Source organism: Pistacia vera, unplaced genomic scaffold, assembly GCF_008641045.1.
Source record: "Pistacia vera cultivar Batoury unplaced genomic scaffold, PisVer_v2 Contig389, whole genome shotgun sequence".
Classification (NCBI taxonomy): Eukaryota; Viridiplantae; Streptophyta; class Magnoliopsida; order Sapindales; family Anacardiaceae; genus Pistacia; species Pistacia vera.
Window position 1 is genome coordinate 160,499 of NW_022196211.1, and position 22,611 is coordinate 183,109.

At 35.0% G+C, this 22,611-nt stretch overlaps 4 protein-coding genes and 1 non-coding gene across 5 annotated transcripts; 4 read left to right on the forward strand and 1 right to left on the reverse strand.

Moving 5' to 3' along the window:
• Positions 1-354: 354 nt before the first annotated feature.
• On the forward strand, positions 355-2,008 carry LOC116140963 (berberine bridge enzyme-like 13). The gene has a single exon (XM_031426530.1). The coding sequence runs from the start codon at positions 373-375 to the stop codon at positions 1,924-1,926; it is 1,554 nt and encodes a 517-aa protein (XP_031282390.1). The 5' UTR covers positions 355-372; the 3' UTR covers positions 1,927-2,008.
• A 4,213-nt stretch (positions 2,009-6,221) lies between these two features.
• On the forward strand, positions 6,222-7,908 carry LOC116140948 (berberine bridge enzyme-like 13). The gene has a single exon (XM_031426519.1). The coding sequence runs from the start codon at positions 6,222-6,224 to the stop codon at positions 7,764-7,766; it is 1,545 nt and encodes a 514-aa protein (XP_031282379.1). The 3' UTR covers positions 7,767-7,908.
• Positions 7,909-14,662: 6,754 nt separating this feature from the next.
• Positions 14,663-16,457, forward strand: LOC116140964 (transcription factor MYB24-like). The gene is made up of 3 exons (XM_031426531.1): positions 14,663-15,061; positions 15,559-15,688; positions 15,781-16,457. Exons 1-3 carry the CDS (start codon positions 14,923-14,925, stop codon positions 16,322-16,324), a joined length of 813 nt encoding a protein of 270 aa, XP_031282391.1. The 5' UTR covers positions 14,663-14,922; the 3' UTR covers positions 16,325-16,457.
• A 426-nt stretch (positions 16,458-16,883) lies between these two features.
• TRNAI-AAU lies at positions 16,884-16,957 on the reverse strand. Its single transcript has one exon. It is a non-coding gene; the product is annotated as a tRNA-Ile (tRNA).
• A 106-nt stretch (positions 16,958-17,063) lies between these two features.
• LOC116140962 lies at positions 17,064-19,730 on the forward strand. The gene is made up of 2 exons (XM_031426529.1): positions 17,064-17,187; positions 19,380-19,730. The coding sequence occupies exons 1-2, from the start codon at positions 17,075-17,077 to the stop codon at positions 19,609-19,611; spliced, it is 345 nt and encodes a 114-aa protein (XP_031282389.1). The 5' UTR covers positions 17,064-17,074; the 3' UTR covers positions 19,612-19,730.
• Positions 19,731-22,611: the final 2,881 nt, after the last annotated feature.

Sequence of the window (22,611 nt, forward strand, 5' to 3'; positions counted from 1 at the left end):
TTCTTTTATTCTATTAATATATAATAAAGATTCCTTGGGCCCAAGAAAATTGGCCCTAACAATTGTATGAGCATCTTCGAGTTTCGATTATGAGCATATTCGACACCAGTTCATGCAGTAGGTAAACAAGTAACAACAGTTGTCTTCACTTATTTTAGCACTTCAATTGAAAATCCCAAATATATCTTCAGAATCACGACTCCATTCAATTGTTTTTAGCAAAGCAGGCCACGGTTGGAGAACACTGCGAGTTTTTTAAATTTTATACTTTAATGAGTATATGTTTATTCTTAAAATTCTATATATACACACTGTCAGGTCTACAGCCAAAAGTCACTTCTGAATGGTTGAACAGAAGCAACAACTGAAAAAATGATAGCTTCATGCAATTACTTTCTTTTCTTACTTTCAGTGATGTTATTAGCTTCTTCATTGACAAATTCAATTCCAATTCAAGAAAGTTTTCTGCATTGCCTCTCTGCCAAATCTGAGCTTTCTGTCCCTTCCTCCATTCTTTACGTCTCAAACACTTCTTCTTATTCTTCAATTCTTCAATCAACTGCTCAAAACCTCAGGTTTACAGGGCCTTCAGTCCCAAAACCAGAGTTTATCTTCACGCCTTTGAATGAATCCCATGTCCAAGCAGCCGTTATTTGCTCCAAACAACTTCGAATTCATATGAGAATCCGAAGCGGAGGCCATGACTATGAGGGGGTCTCTTATGTATCAGAAAATGAAACACCTTTCATTGTTGTAGACCTTTCCAAGCTTCGATCCATAAGCATCGATATTGATAATAACAACGCGTGGGTTGAGGCAGGTGCAACAATTGGTGAAGTGTACTACAGAATTGCGGAGAAGAGCAAAATTCATGGTTTTCCTGCGGGTGCTTGCACGAGCTTAGGCGTTGGTGGGCACATCACTGGAGGTGCTTATGGTTTCTTGTTAAGAAAGTATGGTCTTGGTGCTGACAATGTCCTCGATGCTAAAATTGTAGACCCAAGCGGCAGAGTTCTTGACCGAGCAGCTATGGGTGAAGATCTGTTTTGGGCAATAAGTGGAGGCGGAGGAGGAAGCTTTGGAATTATCCTTTCATGGAAGATAAAATTGGTTCCTGTGCCATCAACTGTGACAATTTTTACAGTTACAAGGACCCTAGAACAGGGTGCCACGAAGATCCTCTATAAATGGCAACAAGTTGCACATACGCTTGATGAGGATCTCTTTGTTAGAGTTCTCATACAAGTGGTCAATGGTGCTCTATATCTTGGTGGTGCTGATAGCCTCCTTCAAATTATGCAGGAAAAATTCCCTGAACTGGGATTGACACGGCAAGATTGCAATGAGACAACCTGGATCCAGTCTGTGGTTACTAATGGCCTTTTCCCAAGTAACTCAACTCCTGAAATTCTACTTCAACGAGAGAATATTCTCAGAAACTATTTCAAAGGAAAATCAGACTACGTTAAAGAACCCATTCGTGAAACAGTTCTTGGGGGACTATGGAAAAGGTTATTGGAAGAAGATAACCCAATAATGCTATGGAGTCCGTACGGTGGAATAATGAGCAGGATTTCAGAATCCGAAACTCCTTTCCCTCACAGAAAGGGTAACATATTCGAAATCTCTTATTTGTCTGGCTGGCAAGATGGTGATAACAAGAATGCAACAAAGCATATTGAATGGATTAGGAGGCTATACGATTACATGGCTCCATATGTTTCAAAGAACCCCAGAGGTGCGTATGTTAATTACAGGGATTTTGATCTGGGGATGAACAAGAAAAGTAACACAAATTTCAACGAAGCCAGAGTGTGGGGCGAGAAGTATTTCAAAGATAACTTCAAGAGACTGGTGAGAGTAAAAACCAAAGTTGATCCTCATAACTTCTTTAGGCATGAGCAGAGCATTCCACCTCTTCAATGATTGGATATTGGACCAATTCGTGATTAAAAATTGTATTAAATCGTTAACCCAAGAGAATATCCAATGTTAAAGGCATAATAAAATAAAGCATGATAATTTATTTCATTTGTCTTCATGTATTATCTTATCTCAACAAATATGACTTCTTTTTTCTTTCTTTTGGCGTGTTAAATGAATGTATATCTACTTGAACCCACAAGTTAAAAACCATTGCATTACTCTAACAAGTTATCTGTCTAAATCATATGACTCTGTTAGCCTAATAATTCAAAGAGTAAACGACATATTCCCTCCCAAGATTTAGCGGAATCCAGGTTAATATCCTTGGTTTAGTAAATTCCAGATTCACACCTTTAAATGGATACCCTTTTCTTTTTTTTTTTTAATAGTTAAAGGATAAATTGGTCATTTCAAATTAAATTAAAAAATCAAAATAACCCTCACATCTCAAATTTGCGCCCTGCATTTTTGGGCAACTCCCCTTCTTCTTAACCAGTTTCTGGGCATTTTTGTCATTGGAAATCTACACCACCACCACCGTTCGATCCCTCATCATCTTCTCTTCAAAACTAGGCATGGCAATGGGGTGGGCCAGCGGGGCGGGAATCTCATTCACCGCACCCATCCTCGCCATCAAAATCACTCCCCGCCCCCGCCCTATCCCCATTATGGGGATGACAGAAATTCTCCTTCCCCTCCCCACAGGGGAATGTTGAAGGCCCATCCCCACCCTATTAATTTTACATATAAATTAATTTGAGCATTATCAAATACAATCGTTAATTATTGTCCACATGACAAACACTTAAATTACTCATTTAAACATAGTTAATTTTACATAAATAAGGATTTGGGTTTGTTCTTGTTCAATTGTTTAGGGTGAGGGAAATTGGGAAAATATGTGTTTATATAGGTAGGATAATTGTGTAATTAGGTGAAATATAGGGGTATTAGTGAAAAGTATATATATATATATAATTTTTAATTTTATATATTATATACGGGGGGAAGACATCACCCACCCCCAGGGACGAGGATTAAAATGCCCCCACCCCCGCTCCCTAAAAAACCTGGGCTTCCCCACCTCATATGGGCCAAGGCGGGACGGGTCCCCTGAATTCCGGGGAACATTGCCATGCCTATTCAAAACCCATATCACCATGTTGCTTGATCACTCACCGTTTGCTAGAAAAGCCCACAGCTTTTTTGTGCAAATGGCCACTTTGCAGCCGCTTTTCTGGTTGTGCTGGCGTGCGCACTAGATGCAAGCAGGTAGGTGGCTGGGGATTTTCAGCGAGCAAGTGGTGGGCAAGATTTTAGGCTCCAAAATTCGACAATCGAGATGTCGACAACTGCCAAAAAACACACCACCACAAACAACAACAAACAAAGATGCAAGCGATTTAAATGGTTGGGCCTGGTTGCTCACCAATCAGTAAATAAAAAAGTTGGGAAGTTACCCAACTTTCCAAGGAGGCAAGAGGGGTGGTCGGAAACGTTGAGTGATGACAAGTGGTGTTATGGTTTTTGTAAAGGAGGTTGTGGGGAGTCCAATAGTGGTCACAAAAATTATTTTGGAGGTCGAGATTGGTCGAAAAAGCCAAAAAAACATTGGCTTGGACGACGCTAACATGAGTCGTTTCTGGCTAACGTGAGCCTGCCTACAAAAATTGGGAGAAAATTTGTTATTTGTGCAAAAAAAGCATTGGGCTTTTCCGGTAAACGGTGAGTGATCTAGCGACAAAGTGTGTGGGTTTTGAAGAGAAGATAATGAATGATCGAATGGTGGTGTTGGTGTAGATTTTTTATGACAAAATCGCCCGAAAATTGGTCGAGAAAAAGGAGAGTCGTCCAAAAATATAGGTCACAATTTTGACATGTGTGGGTTGTTTTGACTTTTTAATTTATTTTGAAATGATCAATTTAACCTTTAACAATTTATTAAAAAAATGTCCATTTAAAGGTGGGAATCTAGAATTTTTTAAACCAATGGTACTACTTTAGGATTTCACTAAACCTTGGGTGGGAACAATAAGCAATCTTGCCTTGTCTAATACTTTGATATATTTGCTGGAAATGCGTCGGCTTTTCTTGACAGATTTTTTTTTTTTTTTTTTTTTTTTTCCAGAGAGCTTAGCTGTCACACCTTCAAAATTCATTGTTGACATATATGTTCGGGACAAGTTTTGTTTCTTTCGTAATACCTTCTTATTCTTGTTTCATTATTTAATTTGTATTATTATTATTATTATTCTGCAGGTGGTTGAAACTCTTTTGGAGGATGTCAAAATCTTCTTACTTTACGAAAACATATTTATTCCATGAATCCAAATATAGAGATCTCATATTTCTTGAATTTGAATCTCACATTTCTTGAATTTGAATTTTGTTACCTTATGAATCAATATTTGATTTTATCTTTGATAAACCCTTGTATAAATTCATAATTCTTTTACCTTCCGATCCAATTCCAACACAACACAATACAAATCCAAACTAAATTCGGCCAACACAAATATTGGAGTTAGTCACATGCAATTTTCGGACCAAGACAATAGAAACACTTCAAGCATAAAGGATTACTCCACCAACTTGAATTGATTCACCACAAAATCTTCTTATCAAGACTTGGATAAAGAATGCGCACCCAAGAACAAACAAGTTCTCTCAAATGGATAAACTAAATTTCATAAACTAAATGTTACACCCTTATATAGGCAAATACAAGGACAAACAAGTAATTGATGAATACATTAAAATGAAATAAAATTAACTAATATTACAAGTCATTCATTCAAAAAGCAAGGTCATACCTATTTAATGCAAAAGAGACATGATTCCCTAATTCTATATCTATGTCTTTAACCACCCCTTTAGTTGAAATAAGCTCACTTTATTATATCAAAATTTGACTAATGATCCTAATTAAGTCTACTAATAAGGGTGTAAGAGTTTGGGCCTTGAAAACCTTGCAAATGAATCCAATAAAGGTTCATGTGAATCTTCCCCTTTGGAATGAGACTTGGGCCGGATTGGACAACTTCAACAATTAGGCTTCTTTCTTTGTGAGCTTGAGTTTCCCTTGTTGAGCTTGAGTTTCCCTTGTTGAGCTTGGGCTTGGAATGGTTTGGGCCGAAATGTTTGGACTTTCTCCCTCCTTGGAACTTGCTTGGGCTAAATTTTATCCATTGTATTCCACAATCCAAGTGTTTTAAGACTTAGATTGAAATTCTTCAATCCATTTCAATCCAACCGAATTAGCAAGTGTTTTAGAACTTGTAATTCCTTGTCCACTCATGTTTACAAGTGTGTTAGGACTTGTAGACGTATCACCTTCGGTAATTCGGAATTGTCTTTCATGAAATCCCTTTTGAAAATAACTATTAATTACTATAATATGCAATAGATATTAGCTAATAACGACAATATAAGATTTTAGAGTGGAGCCATTGGTATCCCACTAATAAACTAAAAAAGCTCCATTTCTTAAGACACCCAATTTCAAAGTTTTAAAATTAAATAGTTTTCGTATAACACCCTATAAATTCCATGAATGCCCTTCATTCCAATTTTTTATATATATTTCTAAAAAGTTAATATTTCATTCTCTTCAATTATACTATATACCCCTACCATCATTATTTTTAAAATAAAATTTTAGATAACTAAATGACAGTTGAAAAAAAAAAAAAATTAAAGCTAAAAAAAATCCTTAAAACCCCTAAAAACATAATACAGTTAAACAAAACTTAAAAATACATAAATTAAAATATCTACCAATATTTAGAAGAAAAAAATTATAAATTTATATGTGAAGCAATTAAATTTATATGATATTTTTGTTGATGATATATACTTGTTGAAGTTAGAAAATGATGTGATAACTGATGTTATTTCAATTACATGTGTATTTTGACTAGTCTTGTTTATGTTTTTCTTCAATAAAGATCTTGAGGATACTATATATGCTTTGAATATTTTATTAATTTCAATGAGTTTGAAATGTTATTCTTCTCAATCCATTTAAATAATCCTTACCTATACTTCAACTACTTACATATTTGATTTTTATGTATCACAGTCTACATATATATTATGGTAGATGAGAATGAGATAATCACCTAATTGGTGCCATTTCCAAATTAAAGTGCATAATATAGTCATCAATCAAGTATCCAATCTGTGAAGTTATTGTTGCTTCACTATTAGAATATAATTATCTCAAGTTATTAAGACATATATCTGCTTTTCTTATTATATACTCTACTCTCAACTATTATTCAGCACCTGCAAAAATGAAATCTTCATGCTATTACTTTCTTTTATATCTTCCACTCCTGTTTTCATTTACAATTTCAATTCCAACTCCAGACAGTTTTCTGCATTGCCTTTCTGTCATTTCTGAGCTTTCTGTCCCTTCTTCCATTCTTTATGTCTCAAACACTTCTTCTTATTCTTCAGTCCTTCTATCAACTGCTCAAAACCTCAGGTTTACAGGGCCTTCAGTACGAAAGCCTGAGTTTATCTTCACGCCTTTGAATGAATCCCATGTCCAAGCAGCCGTTATTTGCTCCAAACACTTTGGAATTCATATGAGAATTCGAAGCGGAGGCCATGACTATGAGGCGGTCTCGTATGTATCAGAAATTGAAACACCTTTCATTGTTGTAGACCTTTCCAAGCTTCGATCCATAAGCATCGATATTGATAATAACAACGCGTGGGTTGAGGCAGGTGCAACAATTGGTGAAGTCTACTACAGAATTGCGGAGAAGAGCAAAATTCATGGTTTTCCTGCGGGTGCTTGCACGAGCTTAGGCGTTGGTGGGCACATCACTGGAGGTGCTTATGGTTTCTTGTTAAGAAAATATGGTCTTGGTGCTGACAATGTCCTCGATGCTAAAATTGTAGACGCAAGCGGCAGAGTTCTTGACCGAGCAGCTATGGGTGAAGATCTGTTTTGGGCAATAAGTGGAGGCGGAGGAGGAAGCTTTGGAATTATCCTTTCATGGAAGATAAAATTGGTTCCTGTGCCATCAACTGTGACAATTTTTACAGTTACAAGGACCCTAGAACAGGGTGCCACGAAGATCCTCTATAAATGGCAACAAGTTGCACATACGCTTGATGAGGATCTCTTTGTTAGAGTTCTCATACAAGTGGTCAATGGTGCTCTATATCTTGGTGGTGCTGATAGCCTCCTTCAAATTATGCAGGAAAAATTCCCTGAACTGGGATTGACACGGCAAGATTGCAATGAGACAACCTGGATCCAGTCTGTGGTTACTAATGGCCTTTTCCCAAGTAACTCGACTCCTGAAATTCTACTTCAACGAGAGAATATTCTCAGAAACTATTTCAAAGGAAAATCAGACTACGTTAAGGAACCCATTCGTGAAACAGTTCTTGGGGGACTATGGAAAAGGTTATTGGAAGAAGATAACCCAATAATGCTATGGAGTCCGTACGGTGGAATAATGAGCAGGATTTCAGAATCCGAAACTCCTTTCCCTCACAGAAAGGGTAACATATTTGAAATCGCTTATTCGTCTGGCTGGCAAGATGGTGATATTAAGAATGCAACAAAGCATATTGAATGGATTAGGAGGCTATACGATTACATGGCTCCATATGTTTCAAAGAACCCCAGAGGGGCGTATGTTAATTACAGGGATTTTGATTTGGGAATGAATAAGAAGTGTAACACAAATTTTAACGCAGCCAGAGTGTGGGGCGAGAAGTATTTCAAAGGTAACTTCAAGAGACTGATGAAAGTGAAAACCAAAGCTGATCCTCATAATTTCTTTAGGCATGAGCAGAGCATTCCACCTCTTCCATGATGGGATATTGGACCACTTCTATTAAATGGTTAACCCAAAGAATATCCAATGTTAAAGGTAATAATAAAATAATCACTTGTAAATGTTACCAGCATCATGCTTATGTAACAAAAATAACAAAAACCTGGTGCAGTGTTGTTATGTCCTCGGATAGTGTCAAATAATTATAATTAATGTTTCCGATTCATAAAATAATGGCTAAATTATAGTTCATTGTGACATATCTCTGTATCAACTGACTAACCCACTAAACTTTTTTTATTTTTTTCCTGATCAGGGTGTTCAGGTTAGGTTACATGTACTTTAATTAATTTTTAGGGTCTACTAAATATCCTATAAACTTAATGTTTTAAGGTAAATCATAACTATGATAAGTAATTTACCCTATGATAAGTAGCTGTAAGGTAATTTGGATCCAGAAAATCAATAAAGATCACAATAATAACAAGTGATAAGTATTAGTGAATAGTCATACATCACTTTAAATTTATTTCATTTGTCTTCATGTATGATCTTATCTCAGCAAATTTGACCTCTTTTTCTCTTTCTTTTGGTGTGTTAAATGTGGATGTACTTGAACCCACAATTCAAAATCCATTAAGTTATTTCAGTAGTGATCTGTCTAAATCATATGACTTTGTTAACCTTGAATAATTCAAAATAATACCAAGAAGCAATCTTGTCTCCTCTAACCTTTGATATAATTGTTGGAAAGGAATAAAATCCTTAAGTGCGTCGAGTTTTATCCTTCATAATTCGTTCTTGACATATATTTTCTTTTTTTCTTTTTTTCTTTTTTTCTTTTTATCACCAAGGTGTCTACGCTAGCTTACTCACACTTCAACTAATCATCCGAAACCTTGAAACTATCAACTAGATAAGAACACCAATATGGAAGGATTCAAACTCAAGAGCTTATCAAAGCTCATTTTACCATCATGCCAACCTAATGGTGATTAAAAAAAAAAAAAATTTTTAATAATTGAGGCATTTGGGCACAATTGCCAACAAATATGGTATGTGCTAGGTACCTATCCTATGACTCGAAACACAAGCTCCTTGTGTATAAATAACCTTAGTGACTAAAAGGCTTACCGCCGGACGAGAAGGAGAGAGGTTCTTGACATATATTTTCAGGATAATAAATTTTTTTTTTCGATTCTTGTTTAATTATTAATTTCTTTTTATTTGTATTATTATTATTATTATGCAGGTGGTTGAAACTCTTTTGGAGGATGTCAAAATCTTCTTACTTTACGGATACATAATTATTCCATGAATCCAAATTTAGAGATCTCATATTTCTTGAGTTTAAATTTTGTTACCTTATGAATCAATATTTGATATTTTCTTTGATAAACCCTTCTATAAATTCATAATTATTTTACCTTCGATAATTCGGAATCGTCTTTCATGAAATCAATTTGAAAATAACTATCAATTACTATAGACTATAGTACGCAATAGATATTAGTTAATAAAGCTACTTCAAACCCCTAAAGTTTTATAAGACTCTTTTGAGATCAAACTCCATTCACACACACACGAGGTAAAAGAAATTGATTTAAATTTATAAGTTTAATAAAAATGAAAAAGCAAAATTTTCATATAACTTATGATCACCATTGGCTTAAATTTGGTAGCTTCAGCCCTCGTTAGAACAATAACTTACAATAAATAAAACAACCTACATACAATATTGCGTTTGTGAAGAATGAAAATGCCGAGTAGGTCTTGATTTATATGAAACTCCATTTTTGCCTCAGGAGGCCCATTTGGAACGTGGATTAGACCATGGGGTTCATCATTGCACCGCCTCTGCCTTAACCCAAGCCCACCAATGGTTTGTTCAAGGATCTTCATTTGAGAAACAAGGATTACCATTCATAATTCAAATTGATATTGACAGAGGATGAATCAAAAAGTCAAATCTGCCATAGCATCTCAAATTCTACTTTCAATAGATTCCATATATTTTGAGGCTGAATTCAAAAAGAAATTTGTGTCCAGGAGAATTAATTCATTTGATACTATTATATGTAGCAGCAATATTATTCATTTTTTTTTTTTATGATTAGGTTGTATGCTAGATTATGTACAACTTATTAATCATTCACACTAAATAATCTGTAACTACATGTTAATATTTGATAATGACTCTAACTCAGATTCTTGATATTATTCATTCTTACTGCTTCAACAATTCTTTTCTTTTTATTATTTCTAGTCACATATAAATTAAATTCGATCTTTATTTTCACTACCAAGAATTCATCATCATATGAATTATTATTGAAAATAACTTGAATTAGGAAGTGCTCCGATTCGATCCCCATGGCTACCGTTTCAATGGAAAGAGTGGAATGCTCTGCTCATGCCTGAAGAAGTTATGAGGATCACCTTTGGTCTTCACTCTTACCAATCTCTTAAAGGTTGCCTTTAAATACTTCTCACCCCACACTCTAGCTTCATGAAACTGGTATTACTCTTCTTGTTTACGCCCAAATCAGATCTCTGTAATTCACATATGCACCTCGGGGTACTTGGAAACTAAGAGCCATGTACTCGTATAGCCTCCTAATCCACTCAATGTGCTTCGTCGCATTCCTTGTATCTCCGCGTCCCAGCTGGAAGAATAACCATTTGGAATGTGTTCCTTTTCTATGGGAAAGGATTTTCAGACTCTGAAATCTTGCTCATTCTTCCACGTACGGGTTCCATATCATTCTGGATTATCTTCTTCCATTAACCTTTTCCACAGCCCTCAAGTGCGGCTTCCAGAATGGGTTCTTTAACAAGTCCGATTTGCCTTTGAAATAGTTCTTTGAAGTATTCCCTCGCCGGGTAGAATTTCAGGAGTTGAGTTTCCAGGAATACGTAATCAACCACAGACTTAATCCAGGTCTTTCTTTTGCAATCTTGCTGTGTCAAACCCAATTCAGGAACCTTTCCTGCATAATTTGAAGAGGCTATCAACACCACCAAGGTACAGGCACCGTATAAGGTTAATACAGTTCTCTCGCCATTTTGGCAATATTGCCGGTGCTATGAGTACATTAAGAAAGAGATTTTCATCAAGCGTATGTGCAACTTGTTGCCTTTATAGAGGATCTTTGTTGCACCTTGTTCTAGGCTCCTTGCAACTATAAGTTGTCACAGTTGGGGCACTGGAACCAATTTTCTTCCATGAAACTATATTCCAAAGCTTCCCCTCACCCCTCTTATTGCCCAAAACGATCTTCCCCCACACGATCAAGAATTCTGCCTTTAGCGTCCATTTTTGGCATCAAGGACATTGTCGACACCAAACCATATTTTCTTAACAACATACCTCCGGCTTGTACAAATACCAGCGGGAAGGCATGAATTTTGCTTTCTCCCGCAATTCTGTAGTAGACTCACCATTGTTGCACCAGCCTCACCCAGGCACGTATACACTGTTACATTAATATCAATACTAAGGATCGAAGATTGGCGAGGTCATACAATGAAGGTGTTTCAATTTCGGATACATAAGAGACCCCCTCATAGTCATGGCTTCCGCTTCGGATTCTCAAATGAATTCCAAGCTGTTTGGAGCAATAAAACGGCTGCTTGGAATGGGATCACTCAAGCGTGAAGATAAACTCAGGCTTTGTATTGAAGGCCCTGTAAACCTGAGGTTTTGAGCTGTAGATAGAAGGAGAGATATGAAGAAGTGTTTGAGACGTAAAGAATGAAGAAGGGACAAAAGCTCAATTGGCAGAGAGGCAATGCAAAAAATGTTTTGAATTGGACTTGAAATTGTAATGAAAACTGGAGGGGAAGTAATAAAAGACTAATAGCAGAAAGCCATCATTTTATTTCAATTTTTTTTTTTTTTTTTTTTTGTTTGTTTTCCTGTTCATCAATTGAGAGTTGAGTTATGGTATATATAGGGATTACTGCATATTTGAGATATAGATTAATCCTGAAAAATGGTTTTTGACTATTGTTAAATTAAAACAGAGTTGGAGAATTTTATGATCATTTAAAAGAATACCATATCGGAGTAAGTTCTCGGATTTTCCAGCGGTGTTCGTAATCGTAGCCGTAAGTTTTATCACATTAATTTATGTTATCTTATGATATCATCTCAACTCACTTCAACAAATTCTTATAATATAATAATAGTTATTTGTCTAAATCATGGATGTGTTAGCCTAACATTTCAACAGTCAAAACATTATCGAGCAGCAATCTTACCTAACCATTAGTTTATAAAAAATTATCCGATGAATAGATTATAATTATATGAAACAAAAAAGTCCAATAGATAAATAATTTGAAATAATGAATTTTGAATTCAACTCTTACGGGTAAGAGATTATATCAAGTTATTAAAATAAAAAATATATGCGAGATCATTGGATTCTGAGAAACTAGATAAAAATACATAAATAAATGTCTCACCTTCATAATTATGCTAAAGATTTTGTGGTGGGTATTTATATTTCTACAGGAAAAGTTTTGATTTATTACATAGTATATGCTTCTTATTCTGGTTTTTGCATAATCTGGTTTCTTACTCTTCCCCCAATAGCACGTTTTCCAGGATCTCAGAAAATGTGTAATCTCATGAAAGTTTCAGATTTTCTGATGTTATTGCATGATTTGATTCTTAATTCATTATCTGTAACTGTTGCAGACAAGACTTATCCTGGAAAACTTTTGGTTTCCCATAGGTTCTTTCAAATGAAAGTTTGGTCCTTGAGTGGCTGGCAAATGAATGAGGCCCATGCAATTATGAAAACTCAAGGGCCCATCCTGGCACAATTGGAGCTTTGTATAATTAACGCAGAGTTCCCATTTCTGCCATCTCTTTCCCACGTCTGTGCCACGGGCACTGCCACCAGATGAATTTCCTGGCTTCCTCTTGTTGGAATTTTATATTTTAATTTGTTTTAGAAGGTGAAGTTTAAAATAATTAGCAGAAAGGAAAAGAAACAAAACTGGGAAAAATTCCATTAGTTTATTACCATAGTTAAAGAGATTGACATGCAGAAGAATAGATGGTCCCCCATCTCTTGATCTCCTTAATTAATCTCTCTATACATATAATTATATTATATTTAAGCCAATGAACGCTAATTAACCAGAAACCTCTCAGGGTTTTCTGGATCTTTCATGGAATGGAAAGCTATGTGCAAATTAACTAATTGCTGAAGCTTACAACTAATGATTGTATTTGTGGCTCATTGGCTACTTATTCCTCTCATTAACAACCCGTAAACTAAATATGCACCAACTCTTAAACTTAACACTTTGGGTGTCGGGTGGGCGAGAGAGATCCTTGGGTGGCATAGAGGTTATTGTCATTAATTTTAGGGTCTGGAGATTAGTTGAGAGCACGCAAACTGGTCAGACACTCCTAATGAAAAAAAAAAAAAAAAAACTCTTAAACTTACAAACTTATGGTAGCCCAACGGTATAAATGAGTAAAACTCACAGTTCTAGGTTGATTCCATTATTTACACAAAATACTTTGTCATGATTTACCTAGGGGACTATGGAGGGTCGTTGGGGGATAATTCTTCTGAAATTGTAGATGATGCGTAAGTTGATTCGGTACCTCACTTATTAAAAGAAAAAATATGCACGAACTCTTAAACTTTCAACTACATCTCATGAAATCAAATCTCCATGACTCTTTTAAAGTGTAAAAATGTGAGGTGGGATAGCTCTGTATATTATTTATACGAGAGAATCACAATCAACTATTCCGAAAAATCTGAGTTATTAGGATAAATAATATTCCAAACTTTAAGTGAAAAAAAAAAAATATTCTTTAAAAACTCTTAAAAAAGTATGAAGAGCGAATTTAGTTTCAAATTTTTATTTTAAGAATAGTTCAGAAAAAAACTTATTTATATATGAGGACAGAGTTTTTTCACATTATGAAGATTATATTATATTAACTTACTTTACCGACTTTACCGAAGGAACTAATATTTAATTAGTATCAATGAACATAGGCCCTTAATGAACACTGATGACCTCTTCACACTATATATAGGGAGGAATTTACTTTTCTTCTAACTTTGCACAAAAGCTATTTTATTCCATGATTTTGGGCTAGACACGTCATCTAGAAGCTATAAAATTATAATATCCATTAAAAGAGATAACCATGGAGAAGGATTTGAATGTGCTGAAACACCCTTTATATTGTTTTCTTCAAATGATATAAAGACACTGTATGAATCTTACAAGGAGGATATATTAGCATAATTTAACATGCTAACACACCACCATACATAGTCTAATCTGAATGGGAACTCCAAAAGCAGAAAACCCATAAGCTTTCTTCCTCTCTGTGTGTATATCTTTTTCCCCACTATCAAATCAAGCTTTCTTACTAGATTTTAGTACTTAAACAAGATCCTCAACACTCGTCATACCATCTTTTGATATTTATGTTAATGATGTTACCCATAAATACCATAAATAGGCAATACAAAGCATAAATTGAGTTTAATCAAATTATGCTAATTGCATACAGTCTAAAGGGCCACATGAGCCAAGATAGTCATCAATTTTTCATATTTTAATTACCCTCCAGTACCTAATTGGAATGCTAGAAACTTCTTTATGCTAATTAATTAAGCTCATTAGCATTAAAAAAATTGAACCATGTGACTATGTGGTTAGGCCAACAAATGGTACAAAACTATTGGAGACAAGCCGCTTTCAAGGAAACATCAACAACCCACAATTACTTTTTCTATATCAAGATTTATATGTCGTTCGAATTGAGTTACGGAATCGCCTTGTCGGAATATTGCAAGCTGACGATATGCCGTACAGTGAACCAGGATTAGAAATCCAATGTTGCAAATGATGGGGAAGAATATATCGAAATGAGGTGGTGAGCACCATGAATAACACTTGTAATAAATCTAGAGGAGGATCGGTTTCGAAGAAAGGAACTAAATCAAAGTTGGATTCAAAGATGTGTGTGTGATGGAGCTAGTGATAACGAAATTAGATTGGTATTAAAATAAAAGCTGGGAAGTGAGTGAGTGATTGATATTGAAGAGGAGCATCCATATATAAAGGAAGGTTTATGTTTGAGTTTTGTGTCATTAAATTTCGAGACAAATATTAAGTTATTTACAGCAAGTGAAAGTGAATTATAATGATGGGAATGATGGGTTGGGGAGCAACAGAACAAGGTTGGAGGAAGGGTCCTTGGACTCCTGAAGAAGATAAGCTACTTACTGAGTATGTCAACTTGCATGGAGAAGGAAGATGGAGTTCTGTATCTATGTCTTCAGGTAATTAATTTAATTTAATTAATCATCTCTATGCTAATTAATCTCTGCTTCACTCTTCGTCTTAGATATATAGTTGGTGATTAATATAATTCTTATAGCATCCAGATGAATCAAAAACTGTACTTTTTGGGTGGGAAGAGATCAAAATGGAAGCTTGACATGCTTTACAAATTTAATTATTCGAGCATATGATCCATAATTAGCATCATATACATATAGTTGACAAGAATATTGTTACTTTATGAGTTGTTTTTCACTATTGTTAAAAGGAAGAAACTTGTTGCATGTTATAGGTAGAGAAGAAAAAACAATAGCACTACTGACAGGAGCTAACTGGTCTTTCAGGTAGCCGATAAATAATTCTTATAGCTTCATGAATTAAATATATTTATACTTTTTGAGTGGGAAGATGAGATTAATGGGAAGCTTGACTTGTTTTAATAACTAGCATAATTCTGAGTTGTATTTCATTAATTGTTTTGTGTATATATCTTCAGGTTTGAACAGGAGTGGAAAGAGTTGCAGGCTGAGATGGGTGAATTATCTAAGACCTGGACTTAAGAGAGGGCAATTAACACCTCAGGAAGAAGGGATTATTATTGACCTGCACGGTTTATGGGGTAACAAGTAAAGTATCTTTCTCTTCTTCTCTCACTCACATAAAGATAAAAGTATATATGTGTTTAATTAATTAATTAATGCATATATGAATGTTACAGGTGGTCAACAATTGCAAGATACTTGCCTGGGAGAACAGACAATGAGATAAAGAACTACTGGAGAACCCATTTCAAGAGGAAAGAAAAAGCATCTCAAAAGCAAGAGAAACGAAAGGCTCAACTTCTAAAACAAAAGCAAGAGGCACAACAGCAACAACAACAAGAAGATAACATGAATAAGCTTATGGTCGTCTCACCTCATGCAGATAATAACCATACACGCAATAATGAAAAAAATATCACTGGAGAAGCGCAAGAAAAGCCGCAAACGGTTTTCATACACCCCACTATGGAGTACGATCAGTTCTTGCCGGCTGTTACGTATAATGATTTTTCATCTGGGCCGTCGTCGGATCAGTATATGATAGTAGATGAAGGCCTGTGTGGTGGACTCTGGAACCTTGAGGTTCCATTGCAGCATGGGTACCAAGAAACAAGTAATTGCAACAAGATGGCCATGCAAAATCAGCCAGGGACAGCTTTTGCTTTTGGAGGAGAGGCAAACTATAACTTATACTACAACGAAGGAGGCTATATTTTTTAAGAAGACAAGGAGCAAGCAAAATGTGATCATCAGTAGTTCTTAGTTATGTTTAACTGGCTTTAATTAATATCATGCATGCATATTATAACATTATTTGTATAAGCAAAGAATAAGTTAAGATCGTGTGAAATTTGATAATGAAAGACTTAATTAATGAGCTTTTTGTTTTTATTTCATGCATTATACACGTCACAGCTTCTGTTTTTGGTTTACGTACCCATTAATCTTTTATCCAGCTAGAAGATGTAGGAGGGAAGAGGAAGACGAAGAGAAAACAAAAAAAGAATAATGGTAAAGTGAAGTAAACGCAATCAAGATTGCTTAACTTACGTATGAAACCTAATATTCTAATAACCGGAGAAATGGCATTAATTAAGATTAGGATTAGAATAAGACTTCCAATATGTTTAAAATAAAGTAATATATATCTGACGTTAGCACATGCAGTCATGCAGACGCAAACCCCCAGTCACATACTTCGCTTAATATCAAGTTAGAGCCCAGGCCCAGCCATGTATCAGACCTAGCCCAAGCCCAGAAATCCAAAAAACAAAAAAAGTGGCCCATGCAGGTCTCGAACCTGCGACCTTCGCGTTATTAGCACGACGCTCTAACCAACTGAGCTAATAGGCCACTGATTTTAACTACGGTAAAGTTTTTATAAATTCTAAGTAGCATACGAGATAAGGTTAGCGAGAGGAGCACTTGATAAGGTGGTTAGTGCGGTTGGTTGGTTGGAGGAAGAGGGAAATGGAGGGTTTAACAGCAAGTGAAATAGCAGGGTTTGGTGTAGGTACTCTGCTTTTGTTATCCACTGTTGCTGCTCCTAAACTTGATGCTTTCTTTTCTTCTCAACAGAGAAGGTATTTACATTCTATTTCCTTTATCTCTCTTTCTCTTTTGGCTTCAATAAGAAATAACTTTCTGGTAGCTTATAGATTCTCAGTTTGTGTATGAACCTCTTTAAACATAAGATGTCAATGTTCACTAGTTATTAGCTTCGTATATAACATCATTGGAAACTATTGGCAAATTGGTGATTTTTTGAATGATTGAATTGGTCCATCTGGGTATTGATATTGATGTTTAGTTACTTGTAAAGACAAGACCTTGACTAGCGCTTGAGGGATAAGTGATAGTCTAACATTGAGAATTGAGGGAACAAAATTTGTATACTCATATAGAGAGCTGGTGTTCTGGGTTTTAAAAGTTATGCTTCTTGTCTTGTGAATTGACTGATAAATAATTTACAGAGCAACATGTAATGTATCAATTTTTTTGTGAGAAAAGAGATTTTAGAGCTTAGAATTGCAGGTGATAGGTTTATAGTGCTCTTGGAGTTTTGGCAGTGTACAGAAATCTTATAATTCATAAATTCTGATTTCATTGTATTTCTCACAGCTTTCTGTTACAATCTAATTTATTGCCTTGGCATCTGTAAGTACTATTATGAGAGTTTGTTCTCAATTTTCCAAATTTTACCGTCATTTATGTTTAGTCGAGGGAATTCTACATTGACAACATTGAATGATTGAGGGGGTCTTAGGGTTTATAAGAAAGATGAAACACTCCACCTACCAGGCTAGTTTTTTGAATTGCATATTTGAGTCTCTTTCAAATAGTATCTGAGTCAGACCCAAAGCAGTACAATGTGATGTACTTATCCAAATTTATACACACTCATATAAGGAGGAAGACTAAAAACATGGAATTCCTGGCACTGGAGGCTGGAGCATTGATTGAAATGCTAAACAAGTGTTTATAATGTTTATTATCAAACTAATATTGTCACCATCGTTCTAGATGCCTCCGCGTCTGGATTTTCAACTTGCAGCATATGTGTCAAAAGTGTTGCCTTTTCAGCTTCTTGTTTTCACCGCCACCTATCCTGTGATTATTAGGATCTCTTCCGATCATGGGATCTTTAGATCCAAGATGGGAATTGCAGCTGATTGTCTAGCATTAACTGTAGAACAATATCAATTAAGTTATTTTGCTTTCCAAAATGCAAGTTAGATAAATCCCAACTAGGTTCTTTGCTTTTCCATTCTTTTCAGAAATAATCATGGGGAATGATCTGATAGCTTCACAAAGAGAATCATTTCTGAGTTGCAAAAGAGGTGGAAAGTAAATCTTAAGAAGCTTACTTTGCACAGTTGGAGTAAAAGATTGTTATTAATTTCAACTCCAAATCCATTTCAATCTCTAGTCACTAAATTTGCAATCCTTATTATTTGAGTTTCAAAATGCAGTGCAGAGATGAGCAATTAGTGGCGGAGGGCAGGTGCCAGAGAAAAAGCACCAATTGTGTTTTTCCTATACTCAGCTGCTAATATATATTACTGAGATTTCATCTATAGCTGTATCCAAATTTAAAGGTCACTGAATCATTGATAACATTTTATCATCACGAGACAAGAAAATGAATCCGCATAGCTGACTTGCATTAATTGGGCATCTACAATATTGAATTGAGTTAGTTGGCCTTAGTTAATTGTTGGAGTTGTCGACCACTTCAGCATTACTGGGCCACCAAGACATATTTGGGGGCCCTGTTGCCCGGTGAGCAGGTAGGTGTGCAGGGGGCAGCGCCCCCAGCCCATAGGCCGATAAAAGATTTCCTTAAGTTATTAATTCATTATTGGGTTTGAGTTTACGAATAGAATTCTTTGTAATACTAGGTTTTAGTCTTTTAAACTAGTATAGAAACATACTTTTCTCTTGTAACGAATGATAACAAACAATAAGGTAAATTACATTCATTGTAAACCAGAAGGTGAGGTAGTATTTGCAATAATATTGAGTCAATTAAACGTAACCTGTTAATTGGGTGAATTAGGGTAAAATCGCGCATATTTCTTCTTTCTCTTTACTGTTTGTGGTTTATGTGTTTATTGTTATTTCAGTTCAAAATTGCCAACTATTAGTCTGAACTGTGTTGAAAGAAAGATGTCGATGTTTCAATGTAAACATTTTACTTCCTGGGTTACATGTACATACGGATGTATACTTTATAATAACTGTATGCTTTCCTGTGAAACTCCTTGAAATGCAGTTCTTTAGGAATGTGCAAGAAATGCGGCGATGTGAGGTTGATAGCATGCTCAAGATGTAAAGGAACAGGTTTAGTTAAATCAAATGAACCATTCAATTTCAATTTCATGGATGACTTGTATCCAATTTTAGGTGTTGATGAACCAAAAATAAAGTCAATCGGATGCTCAAAATGTCAAGCTAAAGGTCGCTTCTTCTGCCCGGATTGCTCTAATATACGCCCCCAAGTATGATTCGTCATAGCTAGTCTGTAATATTATTGCTTTCATAATATTGTAATAGTTGATTGACTTTGCGTCCGAATGAGAAACTGTTCTATATCCCAATGCAGAATGCTGCAATTGGTCTTTGATTGTGTGATCTCTCTTCTTGATAAGATGATTCATTATTGACACAAATCAACATCTTCAACATTTAGCATAAAGCAATAACCCCATCCAACCAACCAAACATGGCAAAACCACAATGTATGATTGATAAGAAGCAGCCATGGCAAAGTTTTGACTAAAAATTAGCCAAGCCCATCATCTATCAAGAGTCGTGTTATAATTGAAATGGGTATGCAAAATGTGACCCAAAATCATGGTGGATCTTTTGCTTCAATCAGGTTTTTCCATTAACGGATAGGCAAGAGCTACACGAAAACTGTCACGCTGCCCACCTATTTTTGTCATGTTCCATTGGACTTTGCACCTATACTTTCCCTCCTCCACACACTCACCTTTCTCATTTTCTTAGGATCTAGATTAACCTTTGAATATATGCAATTTCTCTCCCTTTTTTTTTTTTTTTTATCCTTTTTGTTTTTTAATAATAAGGTGTCTAGACCAATTTACTGTATCTCGACTAATCTCAAAGTCTATTGAATATCTTACAAACTTAATATTTTAAAAATAAATCATAAATATAATAAGTAACCTGCGGTTTGAATTCAAAAAGTCAATAATAAAGAGAACAAATCTTTTTAACTGTCAAAACAATCTTTTATTTTTATCTTATTAACATCAAGTTTTATAAATTTTGTATGAATAATAGTGCATGTATCATTTATCAAGTTATACACAACTTCCAATTGAATTATAAATTTAGAAGTATACCAATTATATGTTTTTAATGAGTTTTTTTTTTTTATATATAAAATTTACAACAATTAAAATAAATAATTATACCCATTTAAATAAATCTAATAATAAAAACTTCAAACAAAAATTAAAAAGAAAAAAAGAAAAAAGAACTTTGCAACCAGCAGAGAATAGCTTTTTGGAAACTTGATGTCAATCACAGTCAAATTTAACTTAACCGTACGAAAAAGCATTACATACTAATCAGAAGGGCATACAAGTAAAAGCACACTTTGTCTGCCCAAGCATTAATGTAATAAACAGACTTTTTTCATCACGCGTCCGACAGATGTCACACATCGCAAATTTACCAAGGCGTGGTTACCGTGTCAAATATCTCCACGTGTTGACCAAGGACGGGAACTGTTCAGATTACGCCGCTACAGATGATAAGCCGTAACCTGACATTGTTCACATCACCTAATATTAACTTGACACCTGTCCTGAACAGTGCTGTTTTTGAGGTTTTTTTTCACAGGCATTGAGAACTGAAGAGGTTATCTTATCTTATCTTAAGCACAGTTAGATATTCATGGAACATAAGACGGACTTGTCGTGGAAACACGTGCTCTTTCTATATTTAACTTTTTAACCTTTTTTTAAGTTAATTTTGTAAACTTCTCCACCAACTAATATCTAAAAATTTCCAACTGTTACTTGGATCTTCAGTTACATTTCATCATCCCACAAAGAGGTTCAGAAAATAATATTTAATTTTCCTTTTTCCCCTCATCAATAAGATATTTCCAATTTGACCATGCATATTTTGGGGAAATTTTCAAAATCTACCCCTAAGGTTTTGTTGATACTCAACTTTATGACAACTTATCTATTAATCATCATAAAATACCCCTCATCACTAGGGGTGAAAATGAGCTGAGCCACTCGAGCTCGGCTTGGCATTGGCTCAGGTTCAACTTGAAAATTGTCGAGTCAAGGTCAACATAGGATCAGGGTACAATTCGACTCAATTAAGCTAGAAAAGCTCAGTTAAGTTCGATTAAAACTTAAATTCTAATTTTAGGTACCGATTTCGAGTTCGAACTCGATTCCTCATATTCGATCAGGCTCGAATTCAAACTTGAATTCGGTACTAAAGCAATCGAATTGAGTTCGAGTAGTTAGATACTCAAGTAGCAATCAATAATGTAAACAAATTGCATACACACAAAATTAGCCTACACAAACATTGTCTCTTTCTCAATTGAATTGAAGCCATTAAAGGAAAAATAAAGTCAAGTGTTGTGTCTTATCATCGTGGCCAATTTTGTATTCAAATAATTGATATAAATTAATGGTCCACCACCAACATTCAGAAATATACGTAGCTCTCTTGTGTTTTGGACCACCATGCTTTAATTACCCTTACAAAATTTTGCCTAATTTTGATCTTATAAAATCTTTTTCATTAAATATTTTACCAGTGAAAACTACCTAAGACTGCCGTCATTATTCTCATCAATCAAGCTAACTTTGGCTTCAGCTCTTATGTAGTAAGGTTTTCAATAAGAACCACTATTGGGTGGTCTAATGATTAAAGAATAAAAAAAGATTCTATTAGCTCTTAAGTTTGAGTCTCTTCGGCATTGATAGGGATAGCTACTGAAACTCTCATCCAGTCGACAGTTTTAAGGTTCTAAAGAATTAGTTGATATATGTATAAGCTGATCCGGACACCATGATGATTAAAAAAAAAAAAAAAATCAATAACCAAAATGTACAATCCTCAACGTATGACAATTAGGATGATCAAAAATGCTGCCTTAATTACACTACCTAATTAAGTAAAGATTTTTTGTTATTAAATTGTAGGACAAAAATATGGGTGGAGGAATAATATTATTCGTAAAAACTAAAAAGAGGGAATTGTTCGTAAACTTTGAGATAAGGGCATGTCAAATGTTTCCATGGCTCTTAAGTTAGCTTAGCACCACACATGAAGAATATTGGAGTCATTCACAATTTCAAAAGCATGTAATATACTTCTTTTTACTTGTCATTTGTAGCTTGCATGGCTTCTCCAACAAGCACAAAATTTTCAGAAAAATTAAAATAAAATAAGAGTTAATTAGTACATTGTCATGTAAATTCTACGTAAACTAACTAACTCTT